This window comes from Cynocephalus volans, chromosome 7 (genome assembly GCF_027409185.1).
Source record: "Cynocephalus volans isolate mCynVol1 chromosome 7, mCynVol1.pri, whole genome shotgun sequence".
NCBI classification, from domain to species: Eukaryota; Metazoa; Chordata; class Mammalia; order Dermoptera; family Cynocephalidae; genus Cynocephalus; species Cynocephalus volans.
Genome location: NC_084466.1, coordinates 162,160,037 through 162,185,645, shown reverse-complemented (window position 1 = coordinate 162,185,645; position 25,609 = coordinate 162,160,037). Strand labels below are relative to the sequence as shown.

Sequence of the window (25,609 nt, the reverse complement as noted above, 5' to 3'; positions counted from 1 at the left end):
AACCATTACACTCTTCAGTGTCAGTTTATTTAGATCACCAACCTGTCTTCAGGAGTACAGCCACAAATCCCTGGATACTTCCCACCCTGGGCGGTCAGGGCTCCAGCAGGAAGCAGACGGTGGGTGCTCAGGGGGGTGATTTCAGGAGGTTAATGAGGTGCAGGATGTGGGAAGCCACCCTGGGCAGCCCATCTGGAGGGGCCCACAAAAGAAGCCACTCCCGAGGAGACAGGGCTCCCACAGCAAGGAAAGGGCCTGACAGGCATGAGACAAGGAGCTGCTGACCAGGTCTGTCCTCCCCTGACCCAGGAGCACCACCTTAATCTGTACCTCCACCAATTCCACCCCGCCTTCCGTCTCCTCTTCTAGAATGCAGGCCAGTGGCCTTCAGGTGCATCCATAACAATGCGGGGAAGAGCCCTCCACACCTCTCTCAGCCCCACTAAAGCAGAGGCCCACCATCCTGCTAGCTAAAAGGTGCTAGGAGGCCTGCGGTCTCCGCTACCCTCAATGGGCGACCCTCAGTCTGCACACAGCACTGCCAAGAGAGGGCAGCATCCAAGGAACAAGCCCAGCACTGAGGGGAGAGGCAGTCCCAGAGTGTCACTACCCAGAACCTCTGTCCATGTTTGTATGCACATTTCATGATGTGTGAAATAAACACCTCTGCTACAGTGAGACTCTTCCTGATTGCAGGGCTGCAGGGCTCTGTACCAAGAACCTGACACAGGAGCCCAGTTCCTAACCTGCTTGCTTCCCACTGAGCAGGATTTAACAGGTGGACCCAAGGTATCATGGGTTAGGGTTAGGGTTAGGGTTCAGCAGGCCAACGAGACCAGCCTTTCAATTTGAGATTTTAAAAAATTAACAGATTTTAGCTTTAACTCCTGAGATGTCAACCTCTCCTTGAGAGATACTGAGTAGGAGCCTCCTTGCTGGGCCAGGCACACAGGAGTGCTTAAGGACATCCACCCCCACTGACACAGGCCTCTGCAACGGGAGCTGACCAGGCTGTGGTGGGTAGGAGACCATGGTGTCCCTCACTGGAGCGGGAACTGTTGTAGTGACTGGCATGGAGTTCCTGGTGGGCAGTACCAAGTCCCATGGCAGGTCTGGGAGGCTACACACCTCCAGTGCCCTCATTGCCTGGCCAGTTCAGGAGTTTGCCTTGGCAGGGGGGTGGCCCTGCAGGATGTCATGATCCAGCATTACTGGGCCCAGCAGCCCACTGCGGAAGGTCCGGAGGAAGTCTTGGGCTGCTGCAGGGTAGTTGGGCTGGATGACATTCACGTCACCTGGGGGATGGGAGGGTCTAGTGAGGAAGGAGCCTCTCCAGCCCCCACCCACCAGAGGGACTGGCCCTGCAAGACCTCAGGTGGGCATCAGTAAAGCCCAGGGCACGTTCAGGAAGAAAACAGAGCTCCGCCACGTTGCCCAGAGCTCCTGAGGTTAGAAGGGTGAGGCCCACAGGTGTCCACCCAGCACCACCCAGGTCTTGGGGGCAGGGACAGTCTCATCCTCTGAAGCCTGAACTACGAGCTCCTTCCTCTCTAGAACCTTCTGTAGCTCCCCAGCCCCAAGCCCCATTCCCAAGAGAGCCATCCCTGTGCTGTTCCCAATGTTGCTTCCTCCCCTCCCTCCTCTGGGGATGGCCAGGGATCCCCCTCCCGCCCGGTGAGGGGTGAGGGCTCCTGTATGGGGCCACGTGGCCTCACCCACCTGTGCCTGTGAGCACCTTCACCTTCTGTGTCTTGCCCAACTTGATGGCCACATGCTTCAGCACGTGCTCAATGTCGTCACAAGCACCGCCCAGGCCGTAGTGCTGCACGTACCTGCACACAGGCTACCAGTTAGTGCCGCCAGGCTCAGCACCCGTGCTGCCCTGAGGGTTTGGGTACTCCCCTCCTCCTAAAGGCCACGTGGTTCAACAAATGACAGCCAGGCATCTCCTGTAAGTGATGGTGACCACGGTGCGGTGTGGGCCCCACAGAGGAGCCACAGTCACCACAGTCTCCAACCTCTGTTCTGTGTGATCATAGCCAGCTGCATGGAGAGCAGCTTCCACTTCCAGAGCCCTGGGCTGCAGCAGGCAGAACTACAGCTGTGCAGGGCAGTGCCTCATCCGCTACCCAAGAGCAGGGCTGCGCAGGTGTGTGTATAGCCCGGGCTAGAGACCAGGAAGGGCAACATGGCAGACACCACAGCACATGGCCTGCTGCTTAGGATGGCATGCGGCAACTCCCAGGCAGCAGGACCAGCTGGCATGCTCCCCACCAGCTGGAGGAGGGACAGTCAGACAGCATCACAAGCAATTCTCACAGGCGCCCTGCCCCCTCCCAACACAGGGTCTGGGCAGACGGGCCTGAAGGGACTAAAGGCAACACACGCTCATCTGCAAGCACCACCCTGAGCCTCGGGAGGCAGGAGACCAACCCAGACCCAATGTTCTCACGCCCTTCCTGACAGGCAGAGGGGTGAGGGGCACCTGCCTCGCAGCTGCCACAGAGGAAGGCTCAGCCTCGAGGGCAGTGTGCCTGGACCTGGAGGCATGGCACGACCTGGTTATGCAGCAAACTTCTGGGAGGTGCCAAGCCCAAGTTCCGGATCAGCAGCCCCAGGGTCCCTGTCCTGGCGCTCTCAAGAGGCCATCCCAGGAGAGGAGCAGGCCTAGGGGAGACCCAATGGCCACACCCCAGACCTGCCAACTACAAGAACTCCTGAAAGGACTAGACTGTTTTCATATAACTTAACCATCCCAGAACAAAGCTCAAGAATTTTTATAGGAATACAAATATCTATCACCTAACTAAGTAAAACTCAAAATGTCTGGCATCCAATCAAAAATTTTCACGCCTGCAAAGCAGGAATATTGACCCATGAGGAGAAGAAAAATGAACCAACTGAAATTGACTCTGAACTGATCCCAATGTTAGAATTAGTGAAGACATTAAATCAGTTGTTATAATCACATCCCATGTGGCTGTAAAGTTAAGTAGAGACAAAGAAGATATTAGAAATGATCCAAATCGAACTTCTAGAGATGAAAACTATGGAAAACACCCTAGATGGACTTAACAGCAGATGAGATGCTGCAGAAGAAACTCCAAAACAGCAGCAGAGCCTGAGGCCTGTGAAACTGAGTTCCTGGGGGACAGAAGAGATAGGAAAACAGCTGAAGAAACAGTGCTTCAAAAGTATCCAATTTGATGAAAACTACAAAGCCACAGATCCAAGAAGCTCAACTATCTACAAGCACAAGAAACATGAAGAAAACCACATGGGGCCACCGTCATCAAACTGCTCAAAATCAGATACAGAGGAAAACAGAGACAAACAGGAGAGCAGATTCTCACCAGAAACAGCACAAGTGAGAAAGGGACAGCAACGTCTTTCAAATACTGAAAACACAAGGGAAGTACCTTCCAAAACAGAGGTGAAATAATGACAACTTCAGACAACCAAAAGCTGAAAGAATTTGTCACCAGCAGACCTGCACTGCCATAAACACTGAAGGAAATCCTCCACGCAGAAGTGACACCAGGTGGACAGCTGGGTCTGCACAAGAAATGAGGAGCACCGTTCGGTGACATGACGGACAAATATGTAAGATCTTTTTCTCATACTTTAAATCTCTTTGAAATATAATTATGTAAACAAAAAGTAGTAACAGTGTATCTTGGGTTTATAAAATACTTAAAGGTAAAACATATGATGACAACAGCACAAAGGTCAGGATGAGAAAAATGGAATATACTACTATAAGGTTATCAACTGAAAGCAACCTCCCCCAAAATGCTACAGGTGGTGGGCTAACACAATGTGGAATCATTTAAATATATTTAATCCTAAAAAAGGCAAGAGAAAGAGAGAGAGGAAAAAAGAAACAAAGAAGAGATGGGACAAATGAAAAAACAGCAAGATGATAAATTTAAACCTAACATATCAATAATTACATTAAATGTAAATGGTCTAAACACCACCAACAAAAGACAGAGACTGTCAAATTAGCTAAAAAGCAAGACCCAACTATATGCAGCCTATAAGAAACACATTTAAACATAAAGACATAAATATGCTAAAAGTAAAAGGACAGAAAAAGAGATACCATTTTAACACTACTTCTTCTAAAGGAGTTGGTGTGGCTATATTAATATCACACAAGGTAGACTTCAGAGCAGAGAATATTCTGAAGGATGAAGGGCATTTCATAATGATAAAAGAATCAAATCATCAAGATGACATAATCTAGGTGTTTCTACAGAACAACAGAGCTTCAAAATACATGAAGTGAAACTGACAGAACTGCAAGGAGAAATGGACAAATCCAGTAATAATTGGAGATTTCAATACCCCCTCTCAATAATTGATAGTACAAATAGAATGAAATCCAGCAAAGTAGAAATAAGAAAATAATAAAAATCAAAGAGAAATCCAGCACAATAAAAAAAAGACAATAAAAGTCAATGAAACCAAAAGTGAATTCTTTGGGGAAAATCAATAAAATTAATAAACCTCTAGCCAGAATGATATCCTAAACCTGATAAAAGGCATCTATGAAACACCCATACCTAACATCATACTGAATTGTGAGAGACTAAAGGCTTTCCACCTAAGATCAGAAACAAGACAAGGTTATCTGTTCTCAACACTTCCATTTACGACTGCACTGGAGATTCTAGCCAGAGCAATAAGGAAGAAAAAGTAGTGAAAGGCATCCAATCTAGAAAGGAAAAAGTTAAAACTACCTTTATTTGCAACTGAAATGATCATCTAGGTAGAAAATCTAACGGGATCTATGAGAATAAATGAGTTTAGCAAGGCTGCAGGATACAAGACCAAATTACAAAACTCAATTATATTTCTATATACTAGCAACAAACAATCAAAAGTTAAATTATAAATAATGCCAGTTATAACAGCATCAAAAATATGAAAGAGTTAAATAAAATCTTACAAAAAAATGTAAAAGACCTGTACACTGAAAACTACAAAACACTGCAAAGGAAAACAAAGACCTGAATAAATGGTGACATACACTGTATCCATGGGTAAGAGACTCAATAATGTTGTGATGTTGTCAATTCTCCCCCAAACTGACCTAAAAATTCAATAGACTCTGCCCTCCCCACAAGAAAAGAAGGGATTTTTATAGAAACTGACAAACTGATTGTAAAATTAGTATGAGAATGCAAAGGACCTAGATTAGCCAAAGCAAATTTGAAAAGGAACAGTGATGTTGGGGGACTAATACTACCTGATTTCAAGTCTTATATTAAAGGTACAGTTATCACGACAGTCAAATAGATCAACAGAACAGAAGAGAGTCCACAAATAGACCCCACATATATAGACAACTGATTTTCAACAAAGATGCAATGAAAATTCAGTGGAGAAAAGACAGTCTTCTCCACAAATATTTCTGGAACAATTGATTATCCGTGTGCAAAAAAAATAAGGAACTTCAATCCATAGCTTGCACCATATAACAACAACAAAAAAATCAAAAGGGATCATAGACCTCATAGACCTTAATGCAAAACCTAAAACTATCAACCTTCAAGAGGAAAACAAAGTGGAAAACCGTGTGACCTTGGTTTAGGCAAAGATTTCGTACATGTGACAATGCACTATCTATAAAAGATCTGGTTGATAAACTGGACTTCATAAAAATTAGAAACTTCTGTTCCTCAAAAGACAGTTAAAAGGATGAAAAGAGAAGGCACAGACTTAGAGAAAGTATTTACAAGCAATATCTCTGATTCAGGACTTGTATCCAGAATACATAAAGAACTCCTACAAATTAATAATTAAGAAGCAACTCAATTTTAAAAAGTGAGGAAAATATTTTAACAGACATTTCCCCATAGAAGATATATGGATGGCAAATAAGCCCATGGAAAGATGCTCTATGTCATTTGCTATTAGGGAAATGCAAATTAAAACCCCATACACCACCACTACATACCCATCAGACAGGCTAAAATTAAAAGGCTGACCACAGCAAGTGTTGCTGGGGATGTGGAGGAGCTAGAACTCTTATTACCTGACGGTGGGTATAAAAAATAGTACAGCTACTTTGGAAAACAGTTTGGCAGCTTCTTAAAGAGTTACACATGCACCTACCATTCGACCCAGCCATTCCACTCCTAGGTATTTACCCAGGAGAAATGAAAGCACATTCTGCTCAAAGACTAGTGCATGAACGTTCACAGCAGCTTCATCTGCAATAGCCAAAAACTGCAAACAACCCAAATGCCCGTCAGCAGGTGAATGGAAAAACAACCCGCAGGGTATCTGTGCAGTGGAATTCTGGTCAGCAACACTGCTCAGGAATGAACCACAAACACACGTTGCAATGTGGATCAATTTCAGAACAATTATGCTGAGTGAAAGAAGCCAGAAAAAAGAGAGTATCTCCTGTATGATTCCATTTATATGAAATTCTAGAAAATGTAAATTAACCTACAGTGAGGGACAGCATGTGGTTGCTAGGAATAGGAGAGAGGGCAGGATGGAGTGACTACAAGGAGCCTGAGAAACCTTGGGGGTGAGGAAAATGTCCATTGTCAGGATTGTGATGGTTTCACAGATGCATCCCTATGTCAAACTTATCAAACTGTTCACTTCTAAATAATGTGCAAACTGTTGTATGTCTATAGTACCTTTATAATGCTGATTTTTAAAAACTGCATTTGTCTAGAATGAAAGGGAAAGAAGAGGAGCCCCGTCCACCCCACACGCTGCCACTCACCCAAAGAGCTGCTGTTTGTTGAGGGTGTAGAGGAGGTAGTCGGCCATGGTCTCCTCGCCCACCAGGTGGTCCAACACAGTTCCTGGGAAAAAGGCCACAGAGGTGAGTCCTGGCATGTGGGCCCCTGCTGAGCTTGCCCAAAGACAGCCAAGCTCTTAAGGGAAAGACCACGTGGGAGAAAAGAAGCTTCCTCGGCTGGTACATGGGTGTTGTCCTGGCCCCTCTCCCTACCAGGTATGGACCTTAGCTGTGTGACCTGACTTCTCTGACCTGTCAGTCTCTCGCAGGGCGGTGTCAACACAGTGACCAGCAAAGGTCAGTTGTGAGCTACTGCAGCTCTCACAGTCAGCTTTGAGAGGTGCCTCATGGCAACCACAGCAAAGGTGGGAACAACTCAGCCCCATGCCAAGTCAGCAAGTGAAGCCGTCAAGGTGGGGAGGAGGGGCCCTGCCCTGGCCTCGGCCACAGCTCACCACACAGGGCCAGCTTCAGGCCCATCTCCACACTTCCGATCTGAGGAGCCAGCACCCCAGGGGTATCCAGCAGGAACATCAGTGGCCGCTCACAGACCTGTGCAGGCACAGAAGCGCAACTGGGGCGAGATGGCAGCCTCCCACCCAGGCCATCTGCTCAGGAAGCCCCAGGGCAGCCCCTCACTCCAGGCCCTGCTGGGCAAGGCCCTCACCAGAGGCTCTGAGGAAGGCCCCCAAGCTCTAGGGTTCCCATAGAATTTAATTCCCACTTAATTTTGAGAATAAATAAAAGAACCAGGTCCCGGTAGCTCACATCTTCCCCTCCCAAGGAGAACAAAAGGGAATTCATGGAGAATGGGCTCCACTGAGCTCTGCCCTGACTACTGTATAGCCTGGGCAGGTGGTCTCCTCATCTGTACATGGGATAACAAGAGCACCTTCCCCCATAGGTTTGGCTAAGGACTGGGGCCAGTGAGTGGAGGGAGGGAAGGCACTGCCAGAGGCAGGCGGCCACGACGTGAGCGCCCGGCGAGTGCCAGGCATGGACTCCTGTGCAGCTCTGGATGGAGCTCCGGGCCTGGCTGCCGAGGACCCCACCTGAATTCTAGACATCACAGCTCTGGTGATCCCAGGCTCACCGCCCACCCTGGCAGCTTTTCCTGCAGGATAAAAAGGGGGCTATCAAGTGTACATTAAACACACAAGCTCCAGAACAAGCAGTGAGACACGCATACAGAACTAACAAATCTCGCAAGCCAAAATGGAAACCCCAAAGGCCAAATGAGCTTCCCAAGGCTGTCACTGGTTCCATGGTCAGCTCCAAACCAGCTCACAGCAGGGACACTTTCCAAGCCACACAGTGGCCAAGTGGCTTCAACAAACACACCAGAACTCACCTTCCCAGTGCTGGGAAGGTGCCCCCCGACCATGAAGGTCAGACCAGAGCTGCTGCATCCCCTGCAGAGCTGCGAGGACATGGAGTGTGGGGGTTGGTCTCAGAATGGCAGTGGCGCCTGGCTGTGCCACAGGAGCGATGGAGACACTACGAAATCAGCCGCAGGGCATGACAGTACCTTTCCTGAGGTGCTGTCTCCTGAGGGAGTTGATGAGGGAGGACTTGCCCACGTTGGGAACCCCAATCACCATGATACAGTATTCCAGGCGCTGTGGAGGTGGAAGGGCAGTGTCAGGCCCACACTGGGCCCTGGAGCCTCGGACCCCAGCCTGACCTGGGCCCTGGAACCCACAGCTCAGGACAGTCCGGGGGAAAAGGAAGGTCATGGCAGAAGCCCTGCTAACTTGGTGGGGGTGGCCCCAGCCCGTTCCACTGCAGAAGAGAACCAGAGGACAGAGGCAGGGCCACCAGCTGAGGCAGCACCCCTTCCCCTCTGTGCTTGCAGCGGCATGCTCAGAGGCCAGGAAGGGACTCAGTGACCCATCCCATGCCCATTTCCCAGCTCATGCTCCACCAACCAACCTCTGCTCGGTGGTAGCGGTAACTGCTCCCAATGAGTTCAGTGACCATCGGGATGATCTGCAACAGACCAAGCACACATGGAGCCATGCCTGCCACCTCAGAACAGCAGAGTGTGGACTCCAGTGTCTCCCTTTATGATCTTTAGTCAAGAGCACAACGCCTCATATCCAGACTTCCACTCAAGAGTCCATGTAGAAACCGAGCATCTTCCTTAACCTCTGGAGGCGCCCAACTGTCCAGTGTTGCGAACTGAGCTCTATCCAGATCACAGATGTCAGCTGAGCCCTGGCAGCCAGGGGCCACCTCTGTCCACCCCTGTCCCACCATGACCAAGCAAGCAGCTCCCTGGGGAGCTCCAGCAACAGTTGTGACTCTCACCACCTTCTCTGAAGATGCACGTCGGCCCGTGAGATTCTGCCAAATACAACTGGAAAAAAAATAAGTGGCTCGACTCTTCAAAAGGCTTGTGCAACTATGACCTCGGGATGTACTTTTACAGCCTGACTCCATCCTCTTTCAAAATTCTTGACGGACCATCTCCCCACCCCAGCACAGGAGATGCATCACCCCAGGAGACCCACACGCACCCGTGTGCCAGCTGGAAACCAGTACCTCAGATCTCTTCCAAAACTCTGCTTCTTATTAAAGCATAAAATGATTTACTTTATTCCTTGAATGTACTGAAGCAGCAACATTAGTGTAAACAGAAAAAAGCCTACCTGCTTCACATTTTCATCCTTTATGCAATTGGTAAAAATGACATTTTTTAGGCCTTCTCCTTCAAGGTGCTGGATAATTTTCTGAAAGAGACATTTCCATTTAAAGTACTAAAAGAAAACAGGATAGTGTGATAGAATAAAATTCAAGGATCTGACTTAAAGGAACACTCTGCCAAGAGTATTTGTCCACTCAGAGCCACTGTGGGTCCAACACCCCAGCCTCAAGCAGCTGGGCGAGGAGATGGGCAGGGGCACAGGTGATGGACAGTGAGCCCTGGTGGCGAGGACTGGGGGTCAGAGGGCAGCCTGGCCCCATCACTGGCCCCCAGAGCTGCTGCCTCTGGTGAGGATAGAAGGGCAGTGACTGGGGAAGGGACAGCTGGGCCATGCAGCCTGTGCACTCCAGGCTCTGCCCCTCCACACTTGGTACTGTCTGTGTGTAAAACGAGGCTGACCAAGGTTGTCCTGAGGCCACTTCCAGCACTGAAATTACAGTTTTGGTCTTCATCGAGTAATCTCAGTACCCTTGTGTATTCTGACCTTTCACAGGATGAACTCCACTTTAAAATGAGGTTTGAATTTGATTAATTACACAAAATATGTAATACTTTAAAAGCCCAAAAGTAAATTAAGGTTAATATAAATTTACTAGCCTTAATTTTCAGTGAAATCAGTGTAAAGCTGGATATTTTTTTAAGTCACTGTCGTATTATTTGATCAGCTACTGATCTAAAAATACGATCTATGCTTACATAAAAAAAAAAAAAAAGGTCATTCATGAGTTCAGTTGGTTTTAGTTACTTATTTAGTTGTCCACTACGATGACGCAGATTGCTATCAATCGTAACAAAGACATGCGCAGCGGGGCTGGGTCCTTATGGTAAATGCCTTCTGTTTGGATTCTTAATGAACAAGGACGCTTACGGTTTTAGTATTTAACGTTTCCCTGGAAACCTGTGGTACAGTCTGTGGTTGCAATTTAGTAACTCGAATGCACCACAGTCAACTAAGAAACCTGAAAGGCATTACCGCTGAAGCAACAAAAGGAAAATTCTGCACCATTAACAACTTAAAAACTGGCTTGAATTCAAACAATTCTGACACCTACTCTTTGCGAAGGATTTGACACAGCACAAGAAAAGCAGAGACAAACACTTCAAAAATAACATTTCCAGAGTCAAGTTTTTGTTACCTCCAGACACGTGGAAAATATCCTGCCCTGGGTCACCTATGCCCCAATTCTGCCTGGCTTTGGGCTTCCCCCCACCCCGACTCCCACTTCTACTCCTCCCAGCTTCCAGATCACAGGGTGTGCAGAGGCAGCCAGCATACAGACCTCAGGGCCACACTGGTAGCATGGACACTGGGGCAGTGCAGCCACCACAGCTGACCTCCACACCAGCCCGGCTGTCCAGGGCTGCAGCCGCCAGCCCCACTGGCCTTACAAGGCTACTGAAACTTTAATTAAAATTACATAAAATGTGAAAGTCAGCTCCTCAGCTGCAGTGGCCACATGTCAGGTGCTCACAGCCACCGCAGCCGAGGCCACCCCATGGGACAGAGGACACTGGACATCTCCATCACTAAGGAGAGGTCCGCGGGACAGTGTTGTTAGGGCTGTCACTTGGTATCCAGCAGCACCACCTGACCACTTCCCATGGGAAGTATGCACATTTTGAGCATCTGGATCATAAATTAAATGTTAGAGGAAAGCATGCTAGATTAAGGAAGCATACTGGAATACTTCTGCAAAGCAGAGTGGTCTACTAAAGCAAACCCTGTCTGGGTAAATTAAAGCTGGGTTTGTTTGAGTTGAGTGACCCTTCTATTAGATACAAATGGCCTAGGAAGACACAGCTGTGCTGAAGGCATCTGTGGTAAAGGCCTTTACCTGCTGCTCTGTAAGATCCGCCAAATCCTTTTTGTTGAGGACAAGCAAGTGAGGCTTAAGTCCAAGGGTTTCCTGAAACAGAGGGTTGCGGCCTGAAAGTGGGATGTGGCAAAATTAAGGCAGAAACTCCTTCAAAGTTTTATTGGCCAATTAACTTATTTTGCTTTGTCTTGTGATACAGATTGGCATCACTGAGGAAACCCAGTCTCCAGACCAACCCCAATCCTGCCCTCCCAGCTGGGGAAAGGGTACGCCTTCTCCCTGTGCCACAGTAGGGTAGGCCACACAACAGGTGTCAGGCAGGGCAGTGGCTCTTGCGTAGCTCCCCAGACAGGAATGATGGTGGCAAAAACAAAAAGTGAAGCTCAGAGAAAGGTTTTGAAACTATGTCACTGTTTAGTAGCCACAGTACACAAGTTCAAGATGATCTGATCATTCAAAACGAAGTGCCTCCCATAAAGTCCTAACTAGAACATCTCAAATCACCATCGACACCCTCTGTGACCACCAAGGAGGGGTGCGCATGGCCTGGGGCCCAGTGGCTGCACCTGCAGGCAGGCAGGTCCATTCTCTCTGTGGACACTGGAGATCCCCTCTCCCTCCCCTCAGACAGGGATCCCTGGGACTCACTGTGGGCCTCACCTCCTGTAACACTAACACAGGCAGGGGGGTGCTTTTCATGTTTATCTTGAGCCCTCAGCCCTTCCTGATGACTCTTCTCTCCTACTGAGTCTATCTGTGAGATTCCCAAGGCCTCTGGCATGCCTCGATCTAGGCACCCAGTTAAGCCACTGTGTCCCACCCCACAAAGGGATCTGATGTGAACCCCTCTCTTCCCTCAGAGGCTACCCAATCCTGTGATCAGTCAGAACACAATCCTCCAGACTCCTCCCCTTGGATGCTACGGTGGCCACTATCCAGCATATGGGCTTTTTGCCACGTCCTAGATAAGGCAGAATGACCAGAGACCAGAGCAGAACTGTCCTCTCATCACATATACTGAATAACAACCACAGGTTTTATTATTAATAATCAGACATATAATTGCCAATAATCACTTCTGACTAACCTGAGATATTGTATGACTTGATAATATTTACAGCCTACAGCAAAGAAACCCAAAGCTTTATTGCTGAAGTTCCAACAACCCTTCGAAACACTGAAAGTGGTCCTTCATCCTCCACTGCTATTCCAAAGACTCCTGGCAGTGAAAGCCATGGTTATCACACACGTGTAGCTGGCTGTCTCTAGGCCAGCTGGTTCGTCTTCCCACACTCTTCTGAGGTGAATCAGCCAGGGTAGTAACAAGTCTCAAATCAACACCTCCATCATACAAGGAGAACCTAAACACAGCCTCAGGGTCTGAGGAATACACTTGTTAATGAACAAGATTATCACATCTCACCAATGCACTCCAGCACAGGAGGAAAGCCCCAGTTGGCAGAAACATTTAAACTGAGGATTCATATCCTAAGTAGAGAATTCTATTGCTGGACCATACTGGAAAGGCTGGGGTGAACCAGGCAGCAGCCAAGACAAAAGATTCTGCGCATCAACGGGGAGCTTCAAAACAACATGCGGCCTGGACCCCACACCAGAGATTGTGACTGACCCACCTGGAAAGCGGCCTAGCAACTGGCACTTTTAAAAGCCTCCCCCGGGTGATTGTAATGTGCAATGAGGGTTGAGAATCACTGCTTTAAATGTCAATAACTACGACAGGTGAGGCTGCTGGTCACTGGGGGTGACGGACTGGACCAGGGCCAGGTGGAGCAGGTGGGCGGAAGCAAGGTCACAACACAGCGACGGTGCCTGCTGTTCGCAAAGGCCGACTCAGGAAGAGGGGCAGCCGCGCACTGCCAAAGGATATCCGGGCATCGTGGACCTCGATGATGCAGTCCACCAGCTTCAGGCTGCTCTGCATCTTCTTCAGCCCTGCAAAACACAAAGACGCCTCAGGGAAGGGTCCCCGACCTTTCAAGAGCGGTGGATCCCAGGTGAGCTGCAAGAATGACACGCCACGATGAAGGACCTATGCAGACCAGGCGCGAAGGAAGCCACAGGTGCTGACAGCCGCAGGCGTGCGCTGCCTCCTCCCAGCGAGGGCCGCCGCGCATCCACGCCGGATCCCGCCTCCCCCACCCGACACGCGGGAGGCTCGGGCGGATAGACCCCAACCTCTGCGGGCCTCGGTCTGGGCTGCGCAGCAGAGTGATGCCAGCCCCTCGGACCGCGACGCCGCGGGCCCACGACGGCGCGCCCTCTTCCCGCCGCCTCCCCGACCGCCGAGAGGTCGGGCGGGGCCTGGTGCCTTCTTGGGGCCGAATCTTGACAAGCAGACAGAAGCTAATTCCGAAGACGTCTAGACGTCAAAAAACACGTTTTGAAGGAGCTGCCGGCCGCCCGGTGAGAGGAACACTAACGGAATCGCGACGACAGCCGAAAACTCAGCAGCCGGAAAGCGCCCCACGCCCGCCATTCACTTGGTCTCAAGATAAACATTCAGAAGCGGGTGGGCCGAGGCTGCGAGCCGCGACGGGCCCAGGACCCCGGCCGGCGACACCCGCGGGCGGCCCCCGCAGCCGCGCGCTCCCTGCCAGGCCTCACCCTTCGCCATGTGGCCCGGGAACCAGCGCGCCACATCGCGACCGCGCAGGGGGAAGTTTTCGCGCCAGGAGGCCACGGCGGCGCGGCACAGCGCGCGCAGGGCCAGCCTCATGGCGCCGTCCTGTCCGGAAACGCCCGGCGGCGGACCTTCCCCGCAACGGACCTTCCCCCCGGGGCCGCGAGCCGCCGCCGGGGTTCCACGGCTCCAAGATTCCGCGTCGCCGTCCGCGCATGCGCACGACGCTGATTCCCGCCGAGGGCAGTCAGAGGTGGGCGGGACCCGGGTACAGGGGTCGGAGCTTGGGCGGGGCTACAACCGACCCGGGGCCTGCGCAGTCAGGCCCCGCGGGCGGGACGTCTCTGGGTTCCCGGGTTTTGAAAGGATTTTAAAGTAATTCGTTAATTTATTAGCATTTATTAAATCTTAAAAAATCGTCGTTCTGCCTTATGCATATCCTGAGTATAAGTGTAACAAAATTTAGCAGTCCCCTGTCAATGTTTAGCCTCTTTTTACAAACTTGGTTAAAACTTTCAAATATTTAAAGTAATAAATATAATATCTTCATTTTCCTTTTCAAGTACTCCAAGTTTTAATGCAACAAATAAACCCACTGCAATTCTGCTAAATTGAACCTTTGACTATGATAGGGCTGGAATGCTCTTCACTGCTGCGGTACAACATGCAAATATGGGCAGAGGTTAACTCCAAAGCAACTACTGAATTGCACATTAAGTTACATGAGTGTTACTCTAATGGAATTTTTGAAACAAGCTCCTAAAACACTAAACGTGCTCAGGTTCGCTGCACAAAAATGGTGTTACTACGGTTTTGATGCTGTCAAGCCCCTAATACTTTAAACGTTCCTGAGTTTGAGAGACGGGTCCTCACCGCGCAACACAGAAGCCGTCCCAGGTGGTTTCCAGGCTGAGTGAGGCACTCGGAGCCTCACTTATCAGTCAGACACTTTGACCTGTGAGGACGTGGCCCAGCCCCTGCTCCCCTCCTCACTGGGCCAGTCTCTCCCACAGAGGGGCAGTCCGGGTCTTGCCCACCTGGGTTTCTTTGGATACCGAAGTGCTTCCCAAAATTACATGGGTTGATGAAGCCCCAAATGTCAACAAGAAAGATAACCATCTTTGCATTTGAAGGAAGCTGCATTCTTTCATAGTCCCAGGACCATAAAACCCTGTAGGGTTTTGGATTTCTCTCATGGCTATCTGATTGGCAGGTGACCCTTTCAAGACAAGTCTAGTGACACAAGGCACCAAAACACTCTGCAGAACTCCAGATAGTGCCACAGGTAGAGACTGGGGTGCCGGGCTGGGTGGGGGTCCAGGAAGGCTCCTTGGAGGGGTGATTTGAAGGGAGACCTGAGGTGATGAGGAAGCAGCCGTGCAAAGCTGGGCTGGACCGTGGGACAGAGGGCGTGAGTCTGGTATGTTCTGGACAGCAAAACCCTCACCCCAACACCACCCAGCACCCCGACGTGCCCCCCACACCCACCCCCTGTGCCTGGCCACCCCGCCACCCCCACACTCTTCAGGCCTTACTGTTTGTTACTTCCTCGAGAAAACCTCCAGCCCCAGGTCAGGACGTGGTCCCCTCCCCAGTCATCCTCTGTCTCACCTGTCCTTTACCCTGACTCAGCGCACTGCATGGTGGTGCCTGAGGCAGTGCCTATCATGCAGGGGGAGTGTGTTAGTCCATTTATAACAGAATACCTGAAACTAGGTAATTTACAAGAAAACACAACTTATTTCGTATAGTTTTGGAGGCTGGAAGTCCACAGCCCAGGGAACACATCTGGCGAGGATCTTCTTCAGGCGGGTACTCTCTCCAGGGTCTCGCAGAGATGCAAGCCATCACATGGCTATGATGGCAAAAGCTTTCTCATGTGCTCCTTATGAAGCCACCAGTCCACACCTATGACAACCCATTACTTCCTAAATGGGTTATTCATTGATGAGGGTGCAGTCCTCACAATCCAATCACCTCTCCAAGGCTCCACCTTTCAAATATCATAGTCGGACTTTCCACCCTCTCAACACTGTTACAACAGATATCAAGTTTCCAACACATCAACCCTTGGGGGACACACTTGACCCTTGGCAGGGAGGTTCATCAGCTGCACTGTGGTCCTAGGCACCAGCAATGAGAACTCCGGGGGCACCTTAAGATTCCAGACACAAGGGGCAACCACAGGACCCAGAGTCCAGGGAGTCCAGAGGAAGGGCCATGTGCTCCACCCTGGGCCCAAAGCAAGACAAAGATAACAGCAGGAACTGCCACAGCCCTGAGGCAAAGGACGACTGGACACAAGTTGGCTTGAACGTACTTTTACTGTACGCCTGGTACCTCCCTGCAGGAAGACTTCCTGCTCAGCAGCTCAGCCCCCGCCGGACTGCAGCCACAGGTTGAGAAATGAGAAGGTGACTTTCATTAACATCCCCAGACTCAAGCCAGACTGAACACTGTCCCAGCCTCCCCAGCACAGGAGGGACAGCACAGACAGGAGCCGAGCTCAGAGCCTGGGCCGGCGCTGCTGCCCCTGTGGGTCCCACAGACTAATGAGGCGGTCAGCCTCCCTCCAGCCGGACAGCAGCGCCCCGTGCGTCGTGGAGTAAAATGTCCGATGTGTGGCTTCCCCTGCAAACAGTATCTGGAGCTGCAAAGAAGGGCCAGGTTAGCATGGGGGTGCGATTTAGATGGCTGGCAGAGTCCTGGCAGAGAAACACACAGAAAACAGAGCCCCACGCCCTCACTGACACACAGACTCACACTCACACACACACACCCCTACAACAGGCAGGAAAAGAAACTACTGCAGATGTAGCTCAGGTGTGAGTAATGTTTAGAGAAAACAAGATCACACAAACAAGATCACTGAACGGGGGCCTTACCAAAATTACAGGATCACACATGGGGAGGGTGGGGAAGGGATCTGAGAGTCCAGCTGGGCAGAGGAGTGGAAGGAAGTTAAATCAGTGTGGGCCGCAGTGAGAAGTTAGTCAACAGTTCCCAACACCGACAACTCAGGAAGTAACGTTACCAAACAGGCAGACCAAAAAGAGGTAAGACGACCGGAAAACTGAACACTGATATTGGGTGATATTGAGGAATTATTGTTAATTTTTAGGTGTGACAATAGTATTATAGTTATGTATTTTAAAAGGTTATTCTCATCTTTTAGAGATACACCCCGAAATATCTGCTGGTGAAATGATGTCACATGTGGGATGTGCTTAATAACAACAGGGAGCCTGGATGTGGGCTGACAGCTGGTGGAGCTGGGGGCAGTGAAGGGTTCCACCTACTTTTGTATACATTTGAAGTTTCTCATAATAAAATGTTTTTCAAAAATTGATAGCATAAACATGTGTTTTAGAGATATGATAAGTTTGGAAGTCGGAACCAGCTAGAACAGTCTGGGAAGGGGAAAGCAGGTGACCGTCACCAACTATTTCTGTTTTATTTTGTTATCCAGCACTGTAGAATTCCCTGCCTCATTAAGCTATGTGTCTGTGTAATTCTCATAAAAACAATGCATTTAAAAATCACTCTCAATTTCAAAAAGAAAATGGCTTCTGAGTCTCAGGGGGGTCCCAGACCCACCCACCACTTGCCCACACTCCCGCAGCTCTCAGCCTTTGCAGGGGCCTCTGCAGCGGACCCCAACAGCCCCCATGCCTAGGGCATGCCATCTTACCTGGGGGCTGGCGCCATCCGCAGGGAGGGGCTGAGCCAGCAGGTCCACATCGTCCCCAGTGCTGCCCACAGCCACATAGCTGTAGGAGCCCCTGGTGTATGGAGCGCTGTGCCAGCGAGACCTCAGCACACTCTTGGGTGCGGGGAGCTGTGGGTTTCCTGAACCACAGAGATGCAGCACGTTAACCCAGGACTCTCACCTTCATGTCTGCAACTAGTTCTTCATTTTAAAGAGTGAGCAGTTTAAAATGAAAGATATTACCCAGGAAGGAAACCAAGCCACAGAGTGTACTCCTGAGAGGCCCTTTCTGTCTTAGCTCGACAGGCATTAACCTCCGGGTAGCTGTGACAGAGCAACTGTGCTGCGTCTGAGCCTCAGCTTCTTCATCTGATTAAGGATAATTGCACTTATTTGGGTAGCAGATTTTAGAAAAACTAAGTGGAAAGTGTTTGCTAAGTCATTTCAGCTCTTGGGAGGTAAGAACTATTCCTGACTCCACTGATATGAGGAAGGACTGTCCCTGGAGATGTACAGAGCCCAACTTAGTTCTTCTCTGTGGTGAAACGTTGAGTTCCTTTAGAGATCAGCCAGCACGAGGCAGCGGCTTTGCCGTGCGTGGTCAGTACCTGTCGCTCTCCGGAGCACATGAGTCAGAGACAGAAGCACTTCTTCGTCCGACAGAGTCTCCATAAACTCGGACTCGAGCCCAGCAATGAAGCCGCAGAGGACGTGTACAGACCTGCATGGAGAGGAAGACCATGGAGGCCAGCTAGCTACATCCAGCCCAGCTCTCCACCTGTCTCCCCGCAAGGACACAGCCACTGTGCTGGGAGCCCCCCACCCCACCCCGCCCCTCACAGAGTGGCCCACCGTGGGCCCTCCTCAGGGCAGCAGTTCTCAGAGTGTGGGCCTTGAACTCCTGGGGGTCCCAGACCCTGCGAGATCAGAACTATTTCCACAGCACTGAGATGGCACCTGCTGTTGGCACTAGGTCAATGTTTGTGTGGCACACCGGTGCCACATGGGGAACCATCACCTGGCAGAGCATGGGCTGCACCGGCACCAGCATGCACAGGGAGAAGTGCCAGAGCCACTCAAGCACTGAGAGTCACTAACTTCATTAAATCTTGACCCTTGAGCACAGTCTTTTCAATAACCGTGTGAAGAGAGGAAACAGCACGCAGCTGTCGGGGAGGACGCCCACGGCTGCAGAGCGGCCACCCGAACTGGCACAAAACCCAGCTGGCACCGCTGTACTCCAAAGAACAACTGACAGATGAACCACAGTATTCAGGCTGGGGTATTTGGCCAAAATTTTCTTGACAATAAGCCAAGTGTGTCTGTTACAGGAAAACAACTAGCAAGCACTATTTACTGACAATGATAAAATGTAAGCTCTCAAACAAAAATTAGAATTTCAGAAAACGTGTCTCTGCCATCAATAGCTTTCCCAATTCTGAAAGACTTCTGAGATCAGTGGTGATATTCACAAACTTAATTTTTCGATATTGTATGCTGAAATGTGTCAACTTTTCGAACACTGCATGAACCCATGTTTTCTATAATTTTTTTTGGATGGGTGGCAGCTGGCAGGTACAGGGATCCAACCTTGGATCTTAGTGTTATCAGCACCACCTCTATCCAACTGAACTAACCGGCCACCCCAATATTCTCTGAATGACCAAAATCATGGATAGGTAAAAGATCCATTCAAAGTGCAAGACAGACAAATGGATTTCAGTATAACAGAGTATAAAAAGTCATTGATATAGTCTCAGATTCCACATTTGGCCAACCTTTACGGAACTAACACTTCTCGAGTTTCAGTGCAATATCAAAGAATATCCACAAACACCTGAGAAACTATTTAAATATTACATATCTGTGTGGATCCAGACTTTCTTCATATTCTGCAACCAGAATAAAACATCATGACGAATAAATGCAGAAACAGCTTTGAGAACCCAGCTGTCTCATATGAAGACACATATTAGAGAGATTTGCAGAAAAGACAAAACTCTGCCACCTCTCTCATTAAATTTTGAGTATATTTATCATTTAAAAAATGTTATTTAGGCTGACATGAATAGGTTTATTACTGTCATCTTAAATAATAAACATCTCTAAATTTCTCAGTTTTAATTTCTCATGTGAAAATGCACAGACATAACCCACACAAACAAAAGCTCTTTGAGCTCCTAAATCATTTTTAGGAGGATAAAAGGGATCCTGAGATCACACAGTCTGAGTGCCACTGCCCCAAGCCACAGGCAGCATCCCTCGGGACCCACTATCCCCACCGACGTCCTAAGCAGTGGAGCACAGGCTGCAGAGCCGGCCTGAGCAGGTGACCCAGCACATGTCCCTCTGCCCGCCCACGACCGGGCCTTTTTCAAACTCCTGTGTAAGTTTCTCTCTCCTGTGCCAGTACACCCTCCATCACAGGCTGGAGGGCCATTCTGAGGCCCGAGCCTCTTGCTCCAGTCGATGGCAACAGGGAGCTTCTTGGCAGGTGTCCCTCTGCTTCCCGAGTCTCTTGGGCTAAGAACTTGGTCCCCTCTCCTGCCACGGTTCTGAGTGGAACGTGGAATTACATCTGCTATCTGACTACCATCCACCAACTTTATGTTTTAATCTTGTGGGAAAAATCAGTCCCCTCCATCCAAGATCATGCCCAGTATTGTTTTCTGAACTGGCACCTAAATCCCCGTGTGCTATTTTGTAGGATGCCTGGCTGTACGACTCCGCCTTCAGGTGTGGCTCTACGATTCCACAATTTATAAGAATGTTTTGTTCAGTCATTGAAGCCTGTTTAAGAATTGTCTCCCCAGATACAGAGAGATCCATATTTCAAATTTCTTCTGTATCTACAAGCCCCAGCTTCCTACAGAACTCTATTAAATACTTTTTCACTAATTGATTGAACATGCCTTCAAGTTTGGACCCTGAGAGACGCTGACAACCTGTACAGAGCAGGTGTCCATCTGCCCCTGCAGGGGGCTGGGCTCAGGATATCTGTAGCCAGTGTCTGGGGGGCTATGGGGTCCCCACCCATTAAACTAACACACTGCCAGACCCTCAGTCAAACCAGGACCTGACAAGTCAGTCCTCTCGGAGCTCACCCTGAGGTTTCCTTGGGCAACTTGGGACGCATACGTACTGAAAGGCAGGCAGGACCAAAAAGCCAATGAGCTTCCTGAACCAGCTGTCCTGTAGCACGGGGGTGACATCCTCCAGGGGTGACGTGTCCTCCCACACCAGCTGGATGAACTGGCAGTCCGGCTCCCAGAAGGGCTCCTCAAACTCTAGGAAGATTTTATTGTTGGTCCCAAAGCCTATTTTCCTGATTGCTTCTGCCTTCTCAGTGGGCAGTGGTGGCTCAAAGAAGGTGTCCCAATGTTCTTTAAGAAAACCTGGAAATCAAAATCAGATTCAGCTTACACAACACAAACCTCTTAAACTAGAATCGACAGCCAACAGGTACCTGCTCTGATTCCACCAGAGGAGTCAGAAAGCTGCACCTGGCTCTGGCCATCGGCACCACAACCGAGGGACACAAAAGGCCCAGTGGTCACCACTGCTCATGCGGGGACAGTTGGCATCATCCCACACAAACTGCTCTGGAGGGACAGCCCATTCCTGAGCCTTCTGCCTCTCGACCTCTGTGAGCCACGCTGGCCCGGAATTAGTTTGGAGCAGTGGTTAAAAATATAGGCTTTATCCAGAAGCTACAGAAAAATTAATCTGCATGGCAAAAATAAATAAATTTAGCCCAAAGGCAGACGACAATAGGATGAACAGCAAACAGCAGCAAACTCAGACAGCAGGATGAAGTATCTGCAGCACAACAACAAGCCAATTTCCTTCAGATACTTGCAAGTCAGGAAAAACAAGAGGAACCAGCTGACAGCAAAGGTCGTCCACAGGCAGGAAGCAGGGGGGCGGGCACCCCAACATGCTGCAGCTGCGGGGATGCACGACGCGGTCACCCTGCCTCCAAGGCAGCACCTGTCTGCCCAGATCTTTGACCACCAACTCCCACTGCTGGAACTTACTCTACAGCAACGTTGACACAGCGTTTCTAAATGCACATGTAAAACATGTGTGAAATAGAAAAAAGCCACCTAAATTTCCAGCAATATTTATGAAACAATGACATCTACACACAATAGTCACTATGTGACTGTAAAGAGCTAATATGACACATGACCTGGCTCCTTGTGACACAGTTACAACAATGTATCCCCAGTGATTAGCACTCAGCAGGCTGAGTATGCCCAGCAAATACGAAGGAACAAAGCCACTGCTGTTAAGAAACAACAACAACAAAAAGTGAAAAAAAGTTTTAAGAAAAGGTAAAAACGAGGCAAACTGAGCAGCAGGTGTTACTATGTCTGATATGATTCCATTTGTGGGAAGCAGGAGCAGGGCGCAGAGCTCAACCATACCTGCACCTGCTGAAAGGACACACAGCAGTCACAGCAGTCACTGCAGCCACGGAGCGGGGACGTGCTCTGTCCTCTGGCCCAGCCTAGATTCCCAGATCAGCTCCCACTCTTGCAAGCTTCGTGAACTTGGGCAATTAAGTGACCCCCCCCTCTGTCTAGACGTTCACAAGTGTCAAGCAAGAGACAGTGACAGACGCCGCCCGCTGCCACCGTGAGAATTAAACCAGGCAGTGCAGGCAGAGGCTGATGGCAGCGTGATGCCCACGTGAGGCTAGTGTTCTGCCAATGGCAATTGTCCCGTACCTCTGTGTTCAACCATCTCCACCTTCTATCAAATTGTCAGACAACTTCCACTCACAGACTCGTGCCCTAGGCACCACATCTGGAATTAAGTAGAATTTTATGTGTGGCTCCTTCCACAGATCACCACCAGGCCCAACCTGGAGACTGGATTCTTGATGCCCTTTCCTGTCTTCAAGAAACCACAGCTTCGTCACTTCTGGAGGCAGTCCCAACCTCTGCAATTACTCGCAAACGAGCAAGACATGCACTTACTTGCATTTTCTCTTACTGAAAAACCCTGAATTCCAAAACATGCAATTGCTACAAAACATAATAGAGTAATTCATTCCATCTCTCTGAAAAGTATTAGGATGAAAATGTGAGCTTAGTAGCCAAGCAAATGCCCCAGAGCCAACTGAGGCAGGGTAAGACTGGAGGCCAGGGTGACCTGGGATGGGGATTTGGACTAAAATCCTGACCAGAGAAGTGGGCTCTACCTAAAGGCACCGTGACGATGACATGGTGGGCTGGGAAGCGGCCTCCATCCTCACATTCCACCAGCACCGGAAAGATCTCCCCGGGAAACGCCGACTCCTGGAAGGAACCGTTCCAGTGAATGGTCTTCACAGGCTTGTTAAAAATCATCACGTCCTTCGGCAAGGAGGCCATCATGTGGTTTGTGAGTCCTTGGTAGCCCCTAGGAGAGACGGAAGTGTTGATGTTTAGAGGACCAGTCCCTGAAAGGGTAGGACTGGCGGATGTTTGACCTCCAAGCTCCCCTGACATCAAAGTGACCACTGCAGTCCTCCTAGCATGCAGGGTTCCGCCGCGGTTGTCCTTGTGTACTGCGGCACTGCTAATACTCACCTCCTGGGCTAATGGGAGGGCTAAGTGAGTGAATGCACCCAAAGCTCCCAAGGTGACCAGACAAGAACAAGGACACCATTCTCACCTGCCCAGAGTTCTTGTTGTGTACATTTCCAAAGTCACAAATGGCTGTTCTGGGGCAGGAGCTCTGGGCTGACAACACCTGGGAGAGTCCAGCAGGACAGCCCTGCAGAGGGTCTTGCCTGAGCCTGTTAGGGGACAGCTGCCTGCGAGGGGCGGGGGCCTGCCTGGCCCCCTGTGCAGTTGAAGGCCCTCACATAACACTTGGCATATAAGTGGCCTCAGTAAATATGGGAGGAAGAAAGCATCGCAAGACAGCTTCCTTCCTTAAATCACTCTCTCCTTTTTTTGGTGGCTGGCTGGTAAGGAGATCCAAACCCTTGACCTTGTTATAAATCACTCTCTCTTGAAAATAACTCCTTTTTTGCTTAAATGAGCAAAACTAGGGAAGTTAACCAATTTCTCCAAATTGGGGGGGGGGGAACAGCCTCCAGCTCCTCCCACGCCCCCTGTGCCTCTCAGAGGCAGAGGCAGAGGCAGGCAGGGCCCAGCCATCCCACTGGCCTTGAGGGGCATGCAGGGAGGCTTGGGCAGGTGGGGGCCGCAAACATACCCAGAAAAGGTGCAGTCCAGCCCTGGCAGCACAGTGTACTCCCCAAAGGGCGCCAGGGCGACCAGGTCCATGCTGTGGGTGCCGCTCACGCAGCACTCCACGTTGAGGAAGGCGTTCAGGATGGCCAGTCTGAGCTGCTTGGAGTCCTCGTCCTCTGTCCAGCCGGCCGCGTGTCGCCTGACCTCCTTCCTGAGGAACTGCCCCACACTGGGCGCCGGGGTCTCCGCCGCGTGCAGGAACTCTCGGGTCTGGTCTATCAGACCGTAGAACAGACGGGCCATCTCTGCCACCAGCTCAAAGCTCACGCGGGCCCCGGAGCCGGTGTAGCTCACGGAGGGCAGGCCCACGTGGCCCCCGGTCTCGACCCGCTGGTTCTCCTCCGACAGCTCCTTGTCCCCCAGGAGCCCATAGCTGGCGGCCAGCTGGAAGACGGGGTTGCCCGGGGAGGGCCCGTGGATCCAGTGCGCGCCCAGCTCCACCACGCCACCTGGGGGTCAGGAGACGCCGCCTGGAGGTCCCCTCCCCAGAAAGACCACCCGAGCCTCCTGCGGGACCACGCCCGCCCCGCCCCGCCCTACCAAGTACGCCCTGAAGCCCAGCTGGAGCGCCGCGCGGTGCCCAGGGCAGGGAGGCCGCGGGACGGCCTGCCCCGAGGGGAAGAAGGGGGCCCGGGAGGGACCCAGGGGTCGAGGGGCTCCCTTCCCTGGCAGGCGCCATCCTGACCGACTCTGGGCCGCGGGGTTTCGGGGCGCGGTGAACTTTGGCCGGTGAAGTGGGGCGGCGCGGGGCGCGGGGTGCACTCGGCAGCCGGACAAGGCTTCGGGGCCGGTTGACCCCGGGCCGAGCGCGGGCGGAGCCGGTTGGGCTCCCTGAGCGGGTTCGGAAGTGGGTCCCGCGAAGGGTCCGGGAGGGGCGGTTACCGAAGCTGCGCTCCGAGCGGATGCGGCCCCCGGCGCGGGCCGTGGCCTCCAGGACCTGCAGGTGAGGGGCGGCGCGGAGCCCGCAGAGCCGCTGCGCCGCGCCCAGCCCCGCGATGCCGCCGCCCACCACCAGCACCCGCCGGCCGCCCGGGGCCCCCGCGCTGCCGCCGCCCGAGGCCATCCCGCCGGCCCGGGAGGTCCCACGCTGCCCGCCGCTGCGAGGTCAGGAGCTCCCCGCGGAGGTCGGAGGCGGGGACGGGGGCGGGGCAGGCGGCGCGAGGGGCGGGGTCGGGGGTGGAGCGAACGGCGCGGGACCGGCCGTGACCCCGAGGTGGCGGGGACCGGGGCCCCTGGGCGCGGAAGGGTCCGGTGTGACCCTGAGACGGCTGCGGACGGTGCGGCCGAGAGTCCCGGCGGGGGAGATGGGGCGGGCCGGCCTGTCTCCTGCAAAGGAGTAGTGGGCGGCGACCAGAGGGCCGGGAGCAAAGGATCCGAACAGGAGTTTCTCCGGGAAAGGTACGCAAATGGCCAGGAAGCACCTGGAGAGATGCTCCGCATCCTTGGTCATCACAGAGATTCACATCAACATCTGTGAAATACCACTCCGCCTCTGCTAGACAGTGACGCGTGTGGACAAGGGTGCAGAGGAATGAGAACCGTCCCGCCCCACTGGTGGGAACGTAAACTGGGGCAACCACTTCGGAAAGCAGTTTGGTAGCTCCCTCACACGTTACACGTAAGAGTTGCCATTTGACCAACGATCCCGCTACTGGGTGTTCACCCAAGAGACTAAGAAATAGACACACAGAAAATTGCACGTGAAGGTTCACAGT

General features: G+C 51.2%; 2 protein-coding genes across 3 annotated transcripts; both read right to left on the bottom strand.

Moving 5' to 3' along the window:
- Window positions 1–5: 5 nt before the first annotated feature.
- On the bottom strand, window positions 6–14,130 carry MTG1 (mitochondrial ribosome associated GTPase 1). Of its 2 annotated transcripts, XM_063103087.1 has the most exons (11): window positions 13,919–14,130; window positions 13,182–13,246; window positions 11,312–11,416; window positions 9,421–9,501; window positions 8,702–8,758; window positions 8,298–8,388; window positions 7,822–7,883; window positions 7,225–7,321; window positions 6,752–6,833; window positions 1,720–1,832; window positions 6–1,295 (listed from the first exon to the last, which is right to left on the bottom strand). In XM_063103087.1, exons 1-11 carry the CDS (start codon window positions 14,028–14,030, stop codon window positions 1,156–1,158), a joined length of 1,005 nt encoding a protein of 334 aa, XP_062959157.1. In that variant the 5' UTR covers window positions 14,031–14,130; the 3' UTR covers window positions 6–1,155. The 2 variants fall into 2 exon arrangements, with proteins under 2 accessions (XP_062959157.1, XP_062959158.1); XM_063103088.1 differs by lacking the exons at window positions 7,225–7,321; window positions 7,822–7,883.
- Window positions 14,131–16,272: 2,142 nt separating this feature from the next.
- On the bottom strand, window positions 16,273–24,986 carry PAOX (polyamine oxidase). The gene is made up of 7 exons (XM_063103073.1): window positions 24,777–24,986; window positions 23,857–24,343; window positions 22,853–23,052; window positions 20,786–21,038; window positions 18,252–18,364; window positions 17,626–17,783; window positions 16,273–16,584 (listed from the first exon to the last, which is right to left on the bottom strand). Exons 1-7 carry the CDS (start codon window positions 24,955–24,957, stop codon window positions 16,441–16,443), a joined length of 1,536 nt encoding a protein of 511 aa, XP_062959143.1. The 5' UTR covers window positions 24,958–24,986; the 3' UTR covers window positions 16,273–16,440.
- Window positions 24,987–25,609: the final 623 nt, after the last annotated feature.

Bases quoted from the DNA above. Each gene is read 5' to 3' on its own strand.
- MTG1 (XM_063103087.1), bottom strand. From the start codon at position 14,030: ATGAGGCTGGCCCTGCGCGCGCTGTGCCGCGCCGCCGTGGCCTCCTGG. The intron at 8,389-8,701 runs GTTGGTTGGTGG...CCACCTCCACAG, and splicing joins ACCGCTACCACCGAGCAGAG to CGCCTGGAATACTGTATCAT. The intron at 1,296-1,719 runs GTGGGTGAGGCC...CCCATCCCCCAG, and splicing joins GAAGGTGCTCACAGGCACAG to GTGACGTGAATGTCATCCAG.
- PAOX (XM_063103073.1), bottom strand. From the start codon at position 24,957: ATGGCCTCGGGCGGCGGCAGCGCGGGGGCCCCGGGCGGCCGGCGGGTG. The intron at 23,053-23,856 runs GTATGTTTGCGG...CGTCTCTCCTAG, and splicing joins CTGGACTGCACCTTTTCTGG to GGGCTACCAAGGACTCACAA. The intron at 16,585-17,625 runs GTAAGATGGCAT...CCTTCTTTGCAG, and splicing joins CGGATGGCGCCAGCCCCCAG to CTCCAGATACTGTTTGCAGG.